The 20,031-nt window shown below is 42.1% G+C and overlaps 1 protein-coding gene across 2 annotated transcripts in view; it reads right to left on the reverse strand.

Moving 5' to 3' along the window:
- PEX14 (peroxisomal biogenesis factor 14) overlaps positions 1-20,031 on the reverse strand; it is a 178,607-nt gene that overhangs the window by 153,118 nt on the left and 5,458 nt on the right. For both annotated transcript variants that reach the window (XM_058304432.1, XM_012530397.2), the window contains exon 2: positions 6,495-6,542. In XM_058304432.1, coding sequence (XP_058160415.1) covers positions 6,495-6,542 — 48 coding nt within the window. The remainder of the gene's footprint in view (positions 1-6,494; positions 6,543-20,031) is intronic.

Consider the following 20,031-nt stretch of genomic DNA (forward strand, 5'->3'; position numbering starts at 1 on the left):
AGATGTAAGATGAAAAGATCCCATTATCACGCCTCGATCCCATAACCTGTCATTAGTGAGGTACATGGGGCAGCCGCCTCCTCCCAGCAAGAGGAGGCACACATCACCTGTGATAAATTAATAGGCGCCTTGGCAGCAGCTAAGACACATACAAAAGACTCCAACCGGGGAGCACGCGAAGGCAGCAGCCTCAGTGAGGAAGCACAGGCTCACCAGACAGCGCGTCAGCAAGCGCCCCCCTCCTGCCCGTGTCCGCTGAGGACACCCCTCACACACACCAGTGCTCTCTCCAGTGAGGTCCCACACTGGCCATAGCTACTCATTCAATCTGCTCAAGTTTGACAAAAAGTATGGATTTGGGAGTTCAAATTCTACGCCTGACACTTTCCAGCTGCAAGGACTTGACTGTCCTGGGCTTTAGTTTTCTCACTGTAAAATGAGGAAAACAGAAATTCCAACATGTTTGTTAAAACTAAGCAAGATATAAAAATAAAGAAACCAGCACCAAGCCTGGCATATTACACAGCAGAAGCCCCCCTGATCTATGTGGTTGGAGCTAGTAATTGGTCAGTTTATCAAAAAATCAGTTGAAAAAAGGGAACCATTAAATAATGGGGCTACTCTGCCTACCTTAAACATTTTACATTAACTTAAAACCTATAAACATACAGTCATTTGCTGTTCTTTTGATGTAGAGCCAGGGCCTTTTCTTTGAGTGTGGGCCCACAGGCTGAAGTTCCCAGACGTCTGTCTCGCATAAACCCCAATCACACTGCACTCTCCACAAAGAACTCGGACCTAGGTGAAACAATCTACGTACAGAACCCTTTTAGATTTTTAGGATTTTTCTCCCAATCTTTAATTGTCTTCTTACTCACATCTAATTTGACAGCACTCATTTTAGCAATTCATATGTAGCAAAGCATTCAGCTTAGTTTTCATTGAGCCTTCTTTTCACATTTATATGTATAGAATACATTATATTTGTAAAACCCTCTCTTCACACATTTCACCTGTTTACATCATATTTGAAAAACAGCCTAATTTCAAAAATGAACACAACTGGCACACAGGTTTAAAGAGAGCCAACTAACTCCTGGTGTGTAGAGTAAGTGTGCAAGCAAGCGGCCGAGGAGCTGAGGCCTCATTCAGAGCACCAGGGGCCTAGGGGAGTAGGTTCTATGGCTGCAGAATGGCAAAGTGGTTAGTTAGGGAAGTGTGTCTGATGCAGGCTCTTTTTTTTTTTTTAAGGAAAATTTATTTCAAAGAAACATGAAAGCAAACTGTTAAGTATATTATAATGAAATTATAATGACAACTGTCAAAAAATAACAGATTATTTTTATTTTTATTTATTTTTATTTTTTTAAAGATTTATTTATTTATTTATTTAATTCCCCTCCCCCGGTTGTCTGTTTTCTGTGTCTTTTTGCTGCGTCTTGTTTTCTTTTGTCCGCTTCTGTGGTCGTGTCAGCGGCACGGGAAGTGTGGGCGGCGCCATTCCTGGGCAGGCTGCTCCCTCCTTCGCGCTGGGCGGCTCTCCTTATGGGTGCACTCCTTGCGCGTGGGGCTCCCCTACGCGGGGGACACCCCTGTGTAGCTGGGCACTCCTTGCGCGCATCAGCACTGCGCATGGGCCAGCTCCACACGGGTCAAGGAGGCCCGGGGTTTGAACCGCGGACCTCCCATGTGGTAGACGGACGCCCTAACCACTGGGCCAAAGTCCGTTTCCCCAGATTATTTTTAGTCTCTGGAAAGCTTATGAATTTTGGAAAAGCTTTAGGAAAAAAAATGTATTTCAAGTTCACTATTTCATCAAGTGTCTGAAGTCAAGTGGTCTGAAGGGTAGAGCTAAGATCGCCTACCATTTAAAAGAAATATTCCAAAAAGCTTGCTAATGCAAGCTCTTGACTTTTTTTTTTTTGAGGAACCTGGGACCTCATATGTGGGAAGCCAGCACTCAACCACTGAGCCACATCGACTTCCCTGAGTTGGTTTTATTGTTTGATTTGCTTGCTGTTTGTTTTTGTTTTTTTTCAGGAGGCACCGGAAACAAAACCCAGGACCTCTCATGTGGGAGGCAGGCTCTCAACTATTTGAGCCACATCCATTCTCTTGACATTTTTTATATGTATTTATTGATACCCCACTTCATTTCACAAAAAAATTTTAAACAACTGACAAAAGTACAACGAAAAAATACAGCAAAGGGAAAATACAGGGAAAGAAAAAAAATGCAGGTTTAATAATTGTTTACTTTTTCCCCTTCTCCACCAAAATCCATTTTCAGTGAACTGTGGAAAAACAAAACCATTAAAAAACCTGTGGGTTTCATTCTGTTAGCAGTTCCCCCACTCTCCACAAGGCTGGGGAAAGTGGCCCCGCCCCTAAAGACCTTCCTGCTGTCCGCCTGGTGGAAGGACCCCTTAGCAGATTGCTGCTAGGTAAACAGAGTGGCGCTGGCCCAGAGCACCATCGCAGACTCAAAAAGCACACCCAGGAGAGCTGGGCCAGCAGGGTCACTGCTAAGGCAAGAGGGCACATAGGCAGCGCATCTTCTCCTCGACAGGAATAATTTACCCGGACTCCACTTCGTTGGGGGCTATGAGTTAGTTTCTCTCTCACTCAGACTGTCAAGGAATGCTCCTGGATAGATTTACCTGGAGAATCACTCAGTGTCATCCCCGTCTCTAGACTGTTCAGACAAACTCATAATGGCAAAGAGAAGATTTGTGGAGCAACAGGCATAAATCTTGGTTATAACTACAAACCATAAAAGAAAGGAGGGCTGGGAGGAAAGAAAGAAAGGCGGTGAATACATCCTTCTCCAAAGCACCACTTTACCCTCCTGCAGCTTCTCACAGCACAAAAGTGGGAAAACTATAAAATCATATTTTTTGAGCCAAAATTGGTATACATGGTTTGGCAAAGGAGTAAAATATTTTCAATTGAAATTATCTCAGAAAACATGGGGCTCATCATTACCCAAAATACAACACGACATTTGGTGGTTCTCAACTGGGGGCTCCTAGGGGAGGGACTCTGAGTTGGTCACATGGAATACCTATTCTTTAGGTCATAATTCCCACGAACGACACTAATGTGTGAAAATTCTTTCAAATAAGATGATCAATTTTAAACAAAAGAAAAAAAAAAACATTTTAAGAAACTCTCTGCCCAAATGAGAGTTTTGTACATCCCATCTTCTGCAATGGCTAGCACAATGGTTCCTTCTGAAGGAACTCAGAGAGTGTTCCAGGGAAAAAAGAAGGAAACAGAATGCTTTCTTTTGAAAGAATACCGGTACTAGATTAAAAAGACTGAATCCCCTGGTCAAAACTTGGCTCTGAACAAAAGCATGTTGAGTGCTCAATTCCTCCTTGCCACATCTCCAAAATAAGGGTGCTGCTCAGGTATCCAACAGTCAGGGTGCTGACTCCAGAAACTATAGCAAATAGCAAGTAGTCTAAGAAAGCCAGGAACCTAAGCTATAAACAAAGCTGTAAAGCTATTTCAAATTCCATTTCTCTAATTATTACTCCTAAGAGTTTCAATTCATCTAATAATTATTTGTAAAAGGATACCTTAAAACTGAAAAATAACCTCTTCAATTACCTGAAAGAGGAAACAACTCAAATGGCACCACCTAATGTATTCAATAAACCTCAGTCTATAATAGGAAGGATGGAATAGGGAAAGCCAGTAATTTCAAAATCAAAAGTGGCCAAGAGATTATAGAAAAGAAACCCAGAAACGGAATGAGGCTTTCCTCAAGTTCACCCATCTTGGCATTTCGATCTAACCAGTTTTCCTTCCCAGATCTGGCAGGAGAGGCAGGAATCTCAGGCATCCTCCCAACAAGGAGTCAGTACAGGGGTGTTAGTAATAAAAGAAAACATTTTCTTTACTCAAGGGTTTATATTGTTGATGAGAGGGGAGTAGGGAAGAAGGAAAGCCAACATTTTTTTCTATTTCAGAGGTGCCCAAGCCTCACCCAGTATATCTGGTCAGATTATGGCAATGTTCCCATCAGAAAGGTACATCCTGCACCCCATCCTCCAGCTGTCTGCACTTGATTTTCTGTCCCCCATGTTTCACAAGGCTCAGTTTTAGTCTTCAATTGTCTGTTCCCCAATATTCTAGGCAGAATGAACACCCAGGAGACAGCTAATGCACACAGTTTGATTTGGCCTCCACTGAGAAACCTCCCTCCCTACGGAAGGTTACTCAGGTTGAATGGTAGATTTTACAACCCGCGGCTCCACAGCACTGAGCTGTGGGGCCTTCTATGGATGGGGGCCAATGCCCCATCACTTCTCCAGCTCTCTGTGACTCTCATCTAGCCTGCTGCCAGGTCACAGGCACTCTTCCTGCTCATCCTGTCCCCCCAACCTGCCACACTAGACATTGGCAGACTCAAAGCCTGGCACCCTCATACTGCCACTCCCAAGAGGAAGGAGAAGCTCACACAAGACTATACAACTCTGTTGGTGCCCTCATTTAATCAGGCTTCTGCAAATGGTTGGCCAAAAGCAATAAGGGCATGACTGAGAGACTGTGGGAGTTTAATATAAAAAAATTAATAATAAAAAAGGGGGGAAGGAGAAGGGGTCTACCTTTTAATAGGGCCCTAATTACCCAACTCAGAGGATCAGCCCAAATGAGATGGGAGTTTATTTCGGGTTTTTTTTTAATTATTGTTTTTTTTATATATATATAAATTGCTGCTATGTGTTTTCTTTCCTCTGAGCAATTATGCAGCAAGTATGTAAAGAGAAGAAAAAATATTAATTAAATATAAGGTAATTGTAGAGTTGGCCTGGAGAGAATGAGCCTGAACTCTGGATGATCACAGGCTACTAGGGTTTGAAGACTGCTCAGGGCCTCCCAGAAAAGTGAGAAATAAAAATACAACCAACCAACAAGCAAATGCACAGTAGTGCAGGGAAGAGCAATGTACAGAAACTTTAGCAGAGCAAAGGGTCTGCTGGGCTCCAAATATTCAGAGATCAGGAAGGTTGCCTCGCTGCTAGAAAGAACTTTCCTGGAAAGGTTCTCAATTTCAACTCCACTCTCAAAGAGATGACTCCCAACCGCCAAGAAGTTTATCGAACTACTCATGCCCCAAGAGATAGACCTACCATTCACCTGGTGATCAACAGTTAAATCAGTAGACGGAAATTCAAAAGAGACCAAGGAAAGAAAGGAGTAAAGAGGACTATGGTGTTCAAGTTGGACTTTGGTCCAAAAGCAACCACAACTTAGGCCTGAGGGGAACAGAGGCAGACCATACAGGAAGCACTCAAGCTCTCTCCATCTAACGGACTGGCAAAGAAAGGCCTCTTCAGGCCTTCACACCACCATAACCACAAGGAAGAACCTGGCAAACCAAATGAGTGAAAGAGGCACCCTGTGGAGTTGCTGAATCACCGAGGCCAGCTGGGAAGTTGACCCTGCTTGCTAAGAGCAGGCCATGCGAAGAACACTGCTTCCCTGCAAACAGTCCCGGCATTGCTTTCATCCCCTTCAACTTTCTACCACTCAGCCAAATCCAGGCTCACCTTCTGCCTTGGAAAACCTTAGGCCAGGCTAGAATTCAGACTTGTTCAGAGCAGCTTAAGGACCTCCTCCCACTATTTCTGGAAGGACTAAAGAAAAACAGGTGAAACTACAAGCGCTCCTGAGACAAAAGCTTTGTGATATATCCCTCAGCTTGCTACAACTACTCAAAGAAAGAAAAAGCTTAGAAAAGTTAAACCTAAAGCTGGCACCAACATAAAACTTACCTAGCTTGTACAGACCCAACCCTACTACCCAACTAACAGGACTTATGGCAGAACTTAAACGCAAAATAGAAAGCAAAAGGGGTGGGCAGGCAGGGACTTTGGCTTGGACCACCAAACAGAAGCACTTTGTAGAGAAAATTACCTTTAGTACCTAGTAGGTCCCTATCAACATTATGAAATAATGTTGGTAATGAAGAGCACAAACCTAAGGACTGCCATAAAAGACCAGGCAAAAACTGTACTCCTTCCCACCTGAAGGGCTCTCACCCTGAGGAGAAGAGAATCACCACTTTAGACAATAAGGAAGCAACTTGGTTTGGCCTCAACTCAGCTTCCAAAGGTTTCAAGCATCTCACTAATTACTATTAAACAGCAACAAAGTGCCACATCTCCACCTGGAGTGGATGTTTTTAGTTCCAGAAAAGATCCAGCTTTACCAAGGAGAGATCTCACTAATCCCCCACTCACTCTAGAAAAGAAGTCATAAACCAGAGGTCACTGACAAAGTTAGATTCCATACAATACCTGCTTTTAAAGAGAGAGTGCTGATGCAAAACTATAAGACCATAAGGTTTTGTGAAACTCACATTGTATTTTAATTGTTAGAAAATGATAGCACATTTTGTGATCTATGTATCTTTTTTTAAAAAAGACAATTTAATAATAAAAAAAGAAAAGAAAATGATATTACATATCTTGGGCACTTACCAGTGGCTCTCGAGGCATCACATTTTCACTTCCTGGAGTAGAGCTTGGCTGTAAAGAAAAACAGAAACAAAAATAAGATCACACTGCCACCCAATGGACATCTAAAAACAAAAGACGTTTTACTCTCAAGCAACACATCCACCAGCATCACTTTTTGTCATATTTTTCATCAGTTTTTCAGAACCGTAAGGCAGACCTGGTAGGCTACCTGTAAGAAGTAGCCCAAAAAGTTGGGACTTGCCAGTGAACAGGAAGATTTCTGGGTTTACTACTGCAGCACCTCAAGAACAAAAGGCTTGGTTTTGTTTGGGAAGGCCCAAGATGACCAGCTGAGAAGTGAGGGCTGGGGACCATCACAAGCTCCATGGAAATAGCAAAGTCCAGAAAAAAAGATGATATAAGAGAGGAATACCTCCTTTTTGCTAACTTCCCCATTAGTTGCCTGGGAAGAGAACAAGAGCAAAAGTGAAAACCCAAATTTAGCCACAAGGGGGCCCCAGTCATCCAAATGCAGAATTTTGTCCCAGTATTTTGGAGCCAGGAAGTGAATAAATTTCCTACAGTTTTCTAGTTTTCATCTGTCAAAGGACACCATCCCATAGCCATAACGAAAGCCCCAACCTAAAATCCTTTTTGGAAATAAACTCGTAACAGAAAGACCAACCAACAGGCAGACTGGGTCTTGGCACTTCCTGCTATTAGCTGCTGACTCTCCTCACTCCCAAAAATTTCATTCTCCCCCGGACCACTCCCTCACCCTCACATGTACCTTCAACCCTCGATTGATATGGTCAAAATTCAGAAAAAGAGAGAGAGAGTTAAGAGACAGGCAGACGCTGAGGAAGTCTATGAATTTCCAAGAAAATAAAACAAGCATTTTGAGTGAGTTATGATTAGTTTACTGATACTGATGTTCAAGTCAATTTCCAATTACCTACAGACAAAACCCAGACAAGTGCAAGTAATCTATGTATCTCAGGAGCCACCCTCCTGCCTCCACACTCCTCCCAGCAAGTTCCAGGCCGCCTAAGGACAGAAAGGGGAGAGGAAAGAGTCCAGTCCATAGAAGGTACCCAGCTGCCACCACAGAACTAGCACATGACACAGCAGCAAGGGCTCTGCTGGATGTAGGACACTTTCTTCCATTCAAAGTCCTGTCCCAACAGCCCCACTGTCCCAAGGTAAGGCCAGCCAGCATGAGACTTGACTAGAAAGTGTGGCTCCATGTCAGGAAATCTGAGCAAGCTTTCCCGCCCTCCATCCCAAGACTCTAGGCACCAATAATCTCACACATTTAGATCTCTAAATTCTAAATTCAAGCTACCTACCTGCCTCCTCTTGAAATCCCCATGGCAGACCCATAACCCTCTTCCTCTGCCACAGTTCCAGTGTTTGCTGTCTCAGTTAATAGCCCTCTTCCTCTGCCCTCTTCCAGTGTTTGCTGTCTCAGTTAATAGCACAACCTTCCACCAAAAAGCTAAAGTGGAGGGGCCATCTTGACAGCTCCTTTCCCCTCACTCACCAGACCTGACCCATTACCAAGTTCTGTCAATATTCCTTCCTCAACATCTATGGAATCCTCCATCCAGCCACTCCTCTCCATCTCTACTGCCATCACTTTGGTCCAAGGTAACAAGACCTCTTGTCTGGATGATTACAGTAGTTCACCCATATCCACGCTGGCTCTCTTCCAATTCATTTTCCACACTACAACAGACTATAATTTCAAAATTATAATCTGATCATCTCAGTCCCCAATGACCCATATACCCCCATCCACCCTCACACCCCAGTAGACAACTTTAATGGTTTCTCACTGTTCCCAGAGTACATTTTAAAAAAAACCTTTCACATGGTACTCAATTGAGTACCCTCATGAGAGTTCAGGTTTCTGGCCTGTGCACGTGCTAGACCCTCTCAGACCACTGAACTCTCCTTCAGATCTAGGCTAACTTGCTTCCTCAGAGAAACATTCCTTCTCTGATATCCATGACAGGGTCACCTCTCTCCATTAGACACTCACATGGTATCTCCTTCAAGGGCTGGGCAGAACTGCAACTTTACATTTACTTTCATGATTGACTGGCTGATTATAAACACTTGATTATAAACTCCATGTGAGTGGAAACTGTGCGCTTATTAAGGTATCCCTGGAGCCCAGGACAGTGCCAATCACAGATTAGGCCCTAAACAGATATTTGTTAAATGAATGAGGGGAGCGGATGCAGCTCAAGTGGTTGAGCATCTGCTTCCCATTTAAGAGGCCCTGGGTTCAATCCCTAGTACCTCCTGGAAAAGAATAAAAAACACACAAAAAAATGAATGAAATGCATGAAGGAGCAACAGAAGAAAACAATATTTCTGCCCAACTGAATGGATTACATACCAAAGTTCATAATCTTCCTGAGGGCTTCCTTCACACCACTGGGCACATCTTAACATTTATTTATCTCTTTTTTCATTTAATTATCAAAACAAATGCATGTCATTATTGCTGATGAGGAAACTAAGGCCTAGGGAGGTTAAATAACTTGCCCATGAGGTCTCAACTAGTTAAGTGGTACTATAAGGATTTGAACTTATACTTAATCAAAATGATCAAGTTTTGTTTAGAAAACATTTTATTAAGCAACAACCTTAATTCTGCCCCATAAATAAATAAAGTAGGTTATGCAACCAGAAGAAAATAGGAAATATTATTCTGACTTAGCTGAAAATTTTCTGAGATACAACTAATCACTGTGAATCATTATTACCAAGGAACTTTTCTTAAAATTAGTTCATCTCTTTTGATTTTTAAATTTTTTTTATTTTTGTTTATTTTTCTCCCCTTACTCCACCCTCGCCCCCAGTTGTCTGCTCTCTGCCTCCATTCGCTGTGTGTTCTTCTGTGTCTACTTGCATTCTTGTCAGCAGTACCGGGAATTTGTGTCTCTTTTTTGATGCATCATCTTGCTGCGTCAGCTCTCGGTATTTGCAGCGCCACTCCTGGACAGGTTGCACTTTTTTCATGCGGCTCTCCTTACAGGGAGCACTCCTTGCACATGGGGCTCCCCTACACAGGGGACACTCCTGCATGGCATGGCACTACTGGTGTGCATCAGTACTGCACGTGGGCCAGCTCATCACACAGGTCAGGAGGCCCTGGGTTTGAACCCTGGACCTCCCATGGGGTAAGTGGACACTCAATCCATTGAGCCAAATCCACTTCTCAGTTCATTTCTTTTGAATAGCTAATATTTACTAGAGGTAAAAATTCAAACAGTACAGAGTACTAAGTAAATCTCTTTCATAATCTACTTTTTGTATCTTTTAAAATTGTGAACCATGTAAAGGTATTGTTTAAAAATCAAATAAAATTTAAATGTTAAAAAGTTAAAAAGGAAGTCTCTCACCTCGACACTCAGTATTCCCTTCCCTAGGGGACCCATCACTGATATTATGATTTCTTATATATTCTTCCAAGAATATATGACGCATGTATGTATGTGCATATCCCAACCAAGGAACTTTTAATAGAAACACTCCAAATTCTGCTAGTCTTGATTCCACAGAACCTTCAGCATACCAAAGCCTGAGCTTTAAATTCAATCTCAGGGATACTTAGAAAGGAAGGAGCTTTTCCCCAACTACATACTTGGTAGATCTCCAATTGGCATCTTCTGAGGTCATGTCAGTCAGACCTCATCACTGAACTCACAGAGGACTTTTCACCAATGTGGGAATTGCCCAACAATGAGTATATTCTAGATGATTCTCTAGCTCATGATAAAATTTCTGCAGTCTAAAATGGACCATCCCCCACTTGCCATTTCCATATCCTTGAGAAAACTGTTTCTTAATGACCCAATCTAAAATTGCCCTCAATCTTCCTACTCTCCATCATTATTTCCTTGGTTATACCATCTAAAATTGTTCATAGGATAACCAGTTCACTCTCAATCTCTTCCCATTTAATTTTAAGCTCACTCCTTGAAGGCAGGACTTTCACCATCTTTTGAAAGCCATGTCTTTAGCATCTAGAATACCACTGGTATTCAATAAATATGTGCTTAATTTTTTTTTTCATTTAAAAAATTAAAACAAAGGAACCACTTTGTATGAAAGCCCAAATGAGAAGCAGAGGACCTTGGCGGTGCCTTTCCCTGGAGTGTTTCACCTACAGCCTAACACTAAACTGGACTACTCTCTACGCAATGCTGTGGCCCAGTGTTCTCAACCCTGGGCAGTATCAAGCCCAGGGGCATCTAGAAATGTGTGAAGGTGTTTGTGATGGTCACAATGACTAAGGATTTTTACTGCCATGTAGAGGGTAGGGGCCAGGGAGGCTAAATGCCCTACAATGCACGCAATGAAGAACTGTCCCATCCATTCTCCTTCCTTACGCTGAGGTGGACATACTCCCATCCTTAACGTGCCACTCTAGATGCAGCTTCAAAGAAGGTCAAAGTTCTGAATGTCTGACTGGTTGGCAGAAAAAGCTTTGTTCCAAAGCTCACACAGGTCCACTAGTCTCACCAGTCCAGCTCTTATGAAAACATAAGAATTTCTCAAACATCTGCCCCCCCACCCCATTGACCCCAGTCAAATCTATTTCTGGTTTGAAATAAATCCCTACAAATTAAATTCCAAATTGATCCTGGACATCTTCACAGGGTAGCTCATGAATTTAAAAAAATAGTAAAGTTTAGAAACCATCATCTGACGTCTATTGCAAAGATAGGTAGGTTCCAATGCAACCCACAATCAAGATCTTTAGAGGGCAAGAATGGGGATAACTGGGGTGAAGAAGCCCAAAAGTATAGATGACTGCTTTAAAAACTAGCAAACAAAAAGAGACCACAGTGGCAGAGAGAGAAATGCTTTTAATTTCCCAGGGACAAAGGTGCTCTTTTCCTGCTGCCAAGGCAATGACCTGCCCCAACCTGGGAAGTGTGCCCAACCTTGCTACCCAGCAAAGACCAACCTCACACAATAGCTTGAGCAACCAGCCAGAACCTCTAGGGCTAGGAGACGCATCCTACATTTGCCAAGTGACTGTAACTCAAGCTAAGTCCTAAACCAGTCTGAACTAGAGTTCTTTGCTGGGAGGAAAAAGATTCAATTAAATATCCTACCCAAATTGATTTACAGATTCAACGCAATACCAATCAAAATTCCAATAGGCTACTTTGCAGAATTAGACAAGGCAATTGCAAAATTCATCTGGAAGGGAAAGTGCACCTGAATAGTCAAAAGCATTCTAGAAAAGAAAACCGAGGTGAGGAATTTCACAGCATGACCTTGAAACATATTCCAAAGCTACAGTGGTCCAAACAGCATGGTACTGGCATAAAGATAGACACATCGAACAGTGGAAAAGAATTGAGAATCCAGAAATAAACCTTCACCGATACGGTCAACTGGTTTTTAACAAACCTACCAAGTCCATGTTAATGGGACTAAACAGTCTCTTCAAAAAAAAGTGCTGGGAGAACTGGATACCTAAAACCAAAAGAATGAAAGAGGACCCCTATCTCACTCCCTAAACAAGAATTAACTCAAAATGGATCAAAGAGGGAAGTGGATGTGGCTCAAATGATTGGGTTTCTGCCTACCATAAGGGAGGACCAGGGTTTGATCCCTGGGGTCTCCTAGTAAAAAAAAAGCATGCCCACACAACGAGACAGTGCATGTGCAAGTGAATCACGCAGCAAAGATAATGATACAACGAAGAGGAGAGTCAAGGAGAGGTGCAGCAGAAACCAGGAACTGAGGTGGCACAAGTGACAGGGAACCTCTCTCCACATCAGAGGTCCCCAGGATTGAATACCAATGAATCCTAGAGGAGAAAAACAAGGAGACAAAAAGAGAAATAAACACAGAAACTAAGCCCCCTCTCAGTATAGAGGTGGAGTGGACATCACCACCCAGCGACCATAGATGAAGGAATAAAATATGGAGTAGAGTGGACTTACTGATATTCTACTACAGAACTATTGTGACTAGTCATGGAAGAAATTGTAGCACTGATGTGGAGAAAGTGGCCACAGTAGTTGCTGAGGGAAGGGAGAGGAAAGAAGAGATGTAATGTGACGGCATTTTCAAGACTTGGTTGTCCTGATTGATGTTGAAGGGACAAATGCTGGACATTATATATCCTGCCATAACCCACTGAATGTACTGGGGGACAGTGTAAACTGCAATGTAAACTATTATCCATGTGGTGCAGCAGTGCTCCAAAATGTATTCACCAAATGCAATGAATGTGCCACAATGGAAAAAAAAAATTAAGAACCCCTGATTTAGAGATTAAAAAAAAAAAAAAAAGAAGATTGCACAGTGAATGGACAGAGAGGAAAAAAAAAAAACCACAGGGCAAGGGGAAGGGAAGGGGGGGGGAATGGATCAAAGACCTAAATATAAAAGCCAGAACCATAAAACTACTGGAAGAAAATATAGGAAAACATCTTCAAGACCTTGTAGTAGGCGGTGGTTTCTTGGACTTTACACCCAGAGCACACACAACAAGAGAAAAAATAGATAAACAGGACCTCCTCAAAATTAAGCACTCTTGCACCTCACAGAACTTTGTCAAAAGGATGGAAAAAAGGCAGCCAACTCAATGCGAGAAAATATTTGGAAATCACGGGTCGATAAGGATTTAATATCTAGGATACATAGAGATATTACAACTCAACAATAAAAAGAAAAACGACCCAATTAAAAAGTGGGTAAAAGACCTGAATAGATACTTGTTCAAAGAAGAAATACAAATGGCAAAAAGCATGAAAAAATGCTTAACATCACTAATGATTAGGGAAATGCAAATCAAAACTACAATGAGGGAAGTGGATTTGGCCCAGTGGATAGGGCATCTGCCTACCATATGGGAGGTCCAAGGTTCAAACCCAGGACCTCCTGACCCGTGTGATAAGGTGGCCCATGCACAGTGCTGATGCGTGCAAGGAGTACCGTGCCACACAGGGCTGTCCCCCATGTAGGAGAGCCCCATGCCCAAGGAGTATGCCCCATAAGGAGAGTCACCCAGTGTGAAAAAAGTGAAGCCTGCCCAGGAGTGGTGCCACATACACATGGGGAGCTGACGCAGCAAGATGGCACAACAAAAAGAGACACAGATTCTGGGTGCAGTTGACAAGAATACAAGCGGACACAGAAGAACACACAGCAAATGGACACGGAGAGCAGACAACTGGGGGGGCGGGGAAGGGGAGAAAAATAAAATAATAAAAAGTCTTAAAAAAAAAAAAACTACCATGAGATATCATTTCACACCTATCAGAATGGCCACTACTAGAAAGACAGAAAACTATAAGTGTTGGAAAAGATATAGAGAGATAGGAACACTTATTCACTGTTGGTGAGAATGCAGAATGGTACAGCCACTGTGGAGGACTGTTTGGCAGTTCCTAAAGAAGCTGAATATAGACTTGCCATGGGACCCTGCAATACCACTATTGGGTATATACCCAGAACTGAGAGCAGTATACCTGAGGCAGACATCTGTATACCTATGTTCATAGCTGTGTTGTTCACAATTGCCAAAAGGTGGAAACAACCAAGTGTTCATTAACTGATGAATGGATAAACAAACTGTGGTGTATTTACATGATGAAATATTATGCGGCTTCAAAAACAGATGAAGTTGTAAAGCATATGACAGCATGAATGAACCTGGAGGATATTATGTTGAGCAAAGCAAGCCAGACACAAAAGGACAAATACCGTAGGATTGTATTATTACAAACCAAATATATTACATAACATACTGTATGATTCAAAAAAAAATTTATGTATCCAGTACATCTAATTGAGAACTGTATGTCTTTGTTCAACTGCATATATTTTTTTATTCCCCCCACCCTGTGGCTTGCTTGCTGTCTGCTCTCCGTGTCCATTCGCTGCGTGCTCTTCTGTGTTTTCACTTGTCTCCCTTTTTGTTGCATCACCTTGCTGAGTCAGCTCTTCATGGAGCTTGCAAGCCGGCGGCACTCTGTGGCACTTGCTGGCCAGACAGCACTCCATGGCGTGCCGGTGAGCCTGCCTTCACAAGGAGGCCCCGGGATGTGAACCCAGGGCTTCCCATACGGTAGATGGGAGCCCAACTGATTGAGCCACAGCTGCTTCCCAAACTGTATATTCTTTTAATTTTTAAATTATGGTTTATATTTTCAGTTATTAAATGTACAAAATAAAGTTAAAATAAATAAATAAATATTTCTAGAGAGACAGAGGTACAGTGAAAAGTGCATGCAGTTTACATCAGAAAAACCTGGGTTCAAATGACAATAACTGTGTGACGTTAGGTAAACTTCTCAACATCTCTGGGCCTGTTTCTTCATCTATGGGAATAATGGAAATAAAATAATACCAACTACCTCACATCCAGTATTAAATGATAAAATATAGACTTCTACCTCTAGCCATAATAGAAAAACAAGGACCAGATTTACCCTTCTGCTGTAAACAACTAGAAAACTAAGCAAAATAAATAAAACCACCATTTATAGACAGTGGAGAATGGGCAGTACGAGACTATATTCCTTGATAGAACAGAAAGAAATCATGTGAACACTAAGATCACCATGGCTTTCTGACAGGAGGCACATTTCAGACCAAAGACAGGAAGAATAAAATAAGGCAGCAAAATAAGGCAGTTTCGTGGGGTTTAGAAGACAGAAGTTGGAGTTCAGGGAGGTTAAGATAGCTGAAACTTACAGGACAGAGCTCCAGCAAGAAGAGAGTTATGCAGATAAAGAGCTACAGAAATCTGCACAGAGATTCCCTTAAGCCTTTGCAAAATATAAAGATTTCTGCATGAACAGGGTGAAATTCATAAGAGCAAAATAAGAGTAATGAGAGCTATGAGCTGAACAATTCCCAGAATTCCTAAAGGGCTCACAAGTCCCAACCCTCACTGATCCTTCTCATTCATTCAGACCCAAAAAAGCCATATCTTAATGGGGGCGGGGGGGGGGGGGGGGTGTATTAGCCAAAGGGGTGCTGATGCAAAGAACCAGAAATCTGTTGGCTTTTATAAAGAATATTTATTTGGGGTAAAAGCTCACAGTTACCAAGCCCTAACCAACTCAAGGTACCATAAGAGGAACTTCCTCACCAAATGTCTGCTACCACGTGTTGAAACAAGATGGCAGGCAAGGTCTGTGAGGGGTCAGCCTTCCTCTTCCTCTTAAGGCTCTGTGGGCTCAGTTTCTTCCGATCTCAGCTGAAGGCTGGAGGGCTTGTTTCTTTCCGGGCTCAGGTGCTCTGGTCTCTTCACAAGGTCAGCTGTAGACTATTAGGCAAATGGTTCATCTCTCTTCTCAGGACCTCAAGATCAAAGTTCATTTCTCTTCCATGTCTATGGAGCTCTCTTTTCCTCTGTAGGTCTGCTCAACTGACTGTCCGTTTATATAGCCCACAAAGGGGGTAGGACCTCAAACCAAGTCACCCTAATGATGTGGTCAAATTAAAACCCTAATCTTAACATAATTTAATCAAAGGCATCTCAGCTGAATCTAAAACAATCAAAAGGTATCATGCCCAGAGGAAGAGACCAGTTTACAAACAATCTCTCTTGGAATTCATAAATAATCTCGAACTGCCACAAGGGGTACATTACCCCTAGAGTAAAGGATACCCTAAGATCCATCCTAGCAAAGCCTAAAAACAGGACTTAAAAGAATCAAACAGAAACACAAGTAACTTAATTGTCTACCAGAACAAAGCCCAACACTCTTTAAGACCACAGCAGATGTAGCTCAGTGGTTGAGCACCTGCTTCCCATGTATGAGGTCCCAGGTTCAAGTCCCAAGACCTCCCTGCTTTTTTTTTTAAGGAGGTACTGGGCTACACTCACTTCCCTCCCCAGTACCTCCCCCCCCCCAAAAAAAAAAACAAACAAATAAATAATATAAAGACAGCAAAATCCAGACCTTCAAAAAATATAAAATTTACATCCAGCATCCAATATATACTAACATATACTAAGCAACATATACTAAGCATCAGGAAAATAGGACACATAATAAGGGGGAAAAATCAGATAATATAATTAGAAGACAAGAACAATAAAACAGGTATAACTATATTCAATTATCTAAAGGAAAACATGAACATAAGGAGAGAAATGTATAAGAGAAAAAAAACAAAACTTCTAGAGATGAAAAATACAATGTGAAATAAAAATTTCACTGAATGGAAATAACAGCAAAAGATACTACATAAAAAAAGTAATTGCACCAAAAGGTACAGTCATAGATGCTAACCAAAATGATGGACAGAGAAAGGACACCAAAAAGATAAAGACAAAAAAGGGCATTTCAGTGGTAAATGGGATAACATCAGGTGGTATAACAAACATGTAATTAGAGACCCAGAAAAAGGGGGACAGAAAAAATATATATATATATTTGAAGAAATAATGGCCAAAAGTTTTCCAAGTTTGATGAAAATTACAAACTCACAGTTTCAGCTGCTGAACTGATATAGGCAAATTCCTTGAAAAACACAATGTAACAAAACTAACTCAAGATGAAATAGAAACGTTTAATAGTCTTATACCTATTAAAGAAATTCAGTACTTAAGTAAACACATTCTTACAAAGAAAACTCTGGGCCAGATGGCTTCAGTGGAAAAGTCTATCAAACATTTAATGAAGAAATGTCAATCTTAAACAGACTCTATCAGAAAGCAGAAAAAAAGTAAACTCCCAACTGATTCTTTGGTATCGTTACTCTGATACCAAAACCAGACAAAGATTACATATAAACACACACACACACACACACAAAAACTATAGACCAATATCCCTCATGAACATAAACGTAAAATATCTTAACTCCAGGAATACATAAAAAGGAAAAAAATCATGACCAAGAGGAAATTATGTTATGAATGGTTTAATTTGAAAGGCCACTCAATATAAATCACCATATTCACAGAATAAAGGAGAAAAACTATATAATCTACTCAACAGATACCAAAAATCAACTGACAAAATTCAAATGTATATAATTAAAAATACCCTAAACAAACTAAAAATAAAAATTATATTTCCTTAACTTCATAAAGGGCACTGTGACAGTTTGAACCCCCCAAAAAAATGATTATGTTTTTGAACTAATCCATTCCTGTGGGTGTGAGACCCTTTTACTTGGACTATGTCAATGAGGGGTGACTCAGGTTGAGTCTCCACCCTCTTGTTGGGTCTTATATAATGGTAGACACACAGAGAGATACACAAAGGAAACAGGAGCTCTGCCATTTTTTATCCTGCTGTGTAAGAAAGGACTCAAGGATAGCTAGCAGCCAAAGCTTAAGCACAAAGCCCCCAAGAAGCTGGGCCCACAGAGCAGTTCAAGGCTGAAGAGATGAGCCATATGCCTTATAGCCCACAGCTGAACTTGGGAACACCTGAGAGTGACAACAGGCCTGGAAAGAGATAAGCTTTATGCCTGGTTGCCTACAGCTAAGCTCCAGGAGATGGTAGATTCTGGACAGGAAGGCAGGGACCTCATGCGGAGATCAGTGACCATCTTACTTCACCATGTGGCAGGACCCCAGGATCACCAGTATCTGACTTTGGTGAGAATGAATCTCTGCTGATACCTTGATTTGGACATTTCATGGCCTCAGAACTGTAAGCCTTTACCCTAAATAAAATTCCCTTTATAAAAGCCAACCCATTTCTGGTACTTTGCATTGTCAGCCCTTTGGCAAACTAAGACAGGTACCTATAAAAATCTGTTAAGTAATAACATACTTACATTTGAAAAACTGAATACATTTCCCATAAGATTAGGGACAAGGCAAGAATGTCCATTCTCACTATTCCTTTTAACATTGTACTAGAAGTCCTAGTCAGTGTAATAAGACAAGAAAAAATAAAGGGTATACTAATTAGAAAGCAAAAAATAAAACTGGTTTTATTCACAGAAGATGAATCATCTACTGAAAACGATAAGCAATCTACAAAAAAGGCTACTAGAACTAATAGCGAGTTTAACAGAGTTGCAACTTACAAGGCTAATATACAAAAATTAATTTTTGTTTCTATATACTATTATTGCACTATTTTTTTAATTTCCCCTTCCCAAGTTGTCTGCTCTCTGTGTCCCTTCACTGTGTGTTTCTTCTGTGACCGCTTCTATCCTTATCAGCGGCACTGGGAATCTGTGTTTCTTTTTGTGGTGCCCTATCCATTGGGCCAAGTCCGCTTCCCTGTACTCTTTTTAATAGTCCTAATTGTTTTTAATTTGTTTTCTTAGATTTTCTCAGCAGCATACAATTTGAAAATAATATTTTTCCCTTTCCAATGTTATATGACTTTATTATTCTTTTAGCTAGGCCTTCCAGAATAGTATTAATTAAAGAGGAATACTCAAGGAGAGTCTTAGTCTAGAGTCTTAGAGCATTGCTCCTCAAACTTTAATGGGCATCAGAATCATGTGGAGGATTTGTTAAAAACACAAATTGGGGAAACGGACTTTGGCCCAGTGGTTAGGGCGTCCGTCTACCATATGGGAGGTCCGCGGTTCAAACCCCGGGCCTCCTTGACCCGTGTGGAGCTGGCCATGCGCAGTGCTGATGTGCGCAAGGAGTGCCGTGCCACGCAAGGGTGTCCCCCGCGTGGGGGAGCCCCACGCGCAAGGAGTGCGCCCGTGAGGAAAGCCGCCCAGCGTGAAAAGAAAGAGCAGCCTGCCCAGGAATGGCGCCGCCCACACTTCCCGTGCCGCTGACGACAACAGAAGCGGACAAAGAAACAAGACGCAGCAAATAGACACCAAGAACAGACAACCAGGGGAGGGGGGGAAATTAAATAAAATAAAAATAATTTAAAAAAAAAAAAAAACACAAATTGGTAGGCTCGAAGGCAAGAGTTTCTGATTCAGGTAGTCTGCTGTAAAGCCTGAGAATTTGTATTTCTTACAAGTTCCCTGAGAATTTGCCCTATTATTGCGCTATTAAAAATGAAATTAGGGAAGCAGACTTGGCTCAACGGATAGAGCGTCTGCCTACCACATGGGAGGTCCACAGTTCAAATCCAGGGCCTCCTCAGACCCCTGTGGAGCTGGCCCACAGGCAGCGCTGATGCGCGCAAGGAGTGCCCGGCCAGATCAACAAATTGTGGTCTATCCATACAAGAGAATACTACTCAGTAATTAAAAAAAGAATTACTTGGAAGCGGACTTGGCCCAGTGGTTAGGGCGTCCGTCTACCACATGGGAGGTCTGCGGTTCAAACCCCGGGCCTCCTTGACCCGTGTGGAGCTGGCCCATACACAGTGCTGATGCGCTCAAGGAGTGCCCTGCCATGTGGGGGTGTCCCCCGTGTAAGGGAGCCCCACGCACAAGGAGTATGCCCCGTAAGGAGAGCCGCCCAGCGCGAAAGAAAGTGCAGCCTGCTCAGGGATGGCGCCACACACACGGAGAGCTGACACAGAAGATGACGCAACAAAAAGAAACACTGAGTCCCATGCCGCTGACAACAACAAAGCAGACAAAAAAGAAGACGCAGCAAATAGACACAGAGAAC

Source organism: Dasypus novemcinctus, chromosome 9 (assembly GCF_030445035.2).
Source record: "Dasypus novemcinctus isolate mDasNov1 chromosome 9, mDasNov1.1.hap2, whole genome shotgun sequence".
NCBI classification, from domain to species: domain Eukaryota; kingdom Metazoa; phylum Chordata; class Mammalia; order Cingulata; family Dasypodidae; genus Dasypus; species Dasypus novemcinctus.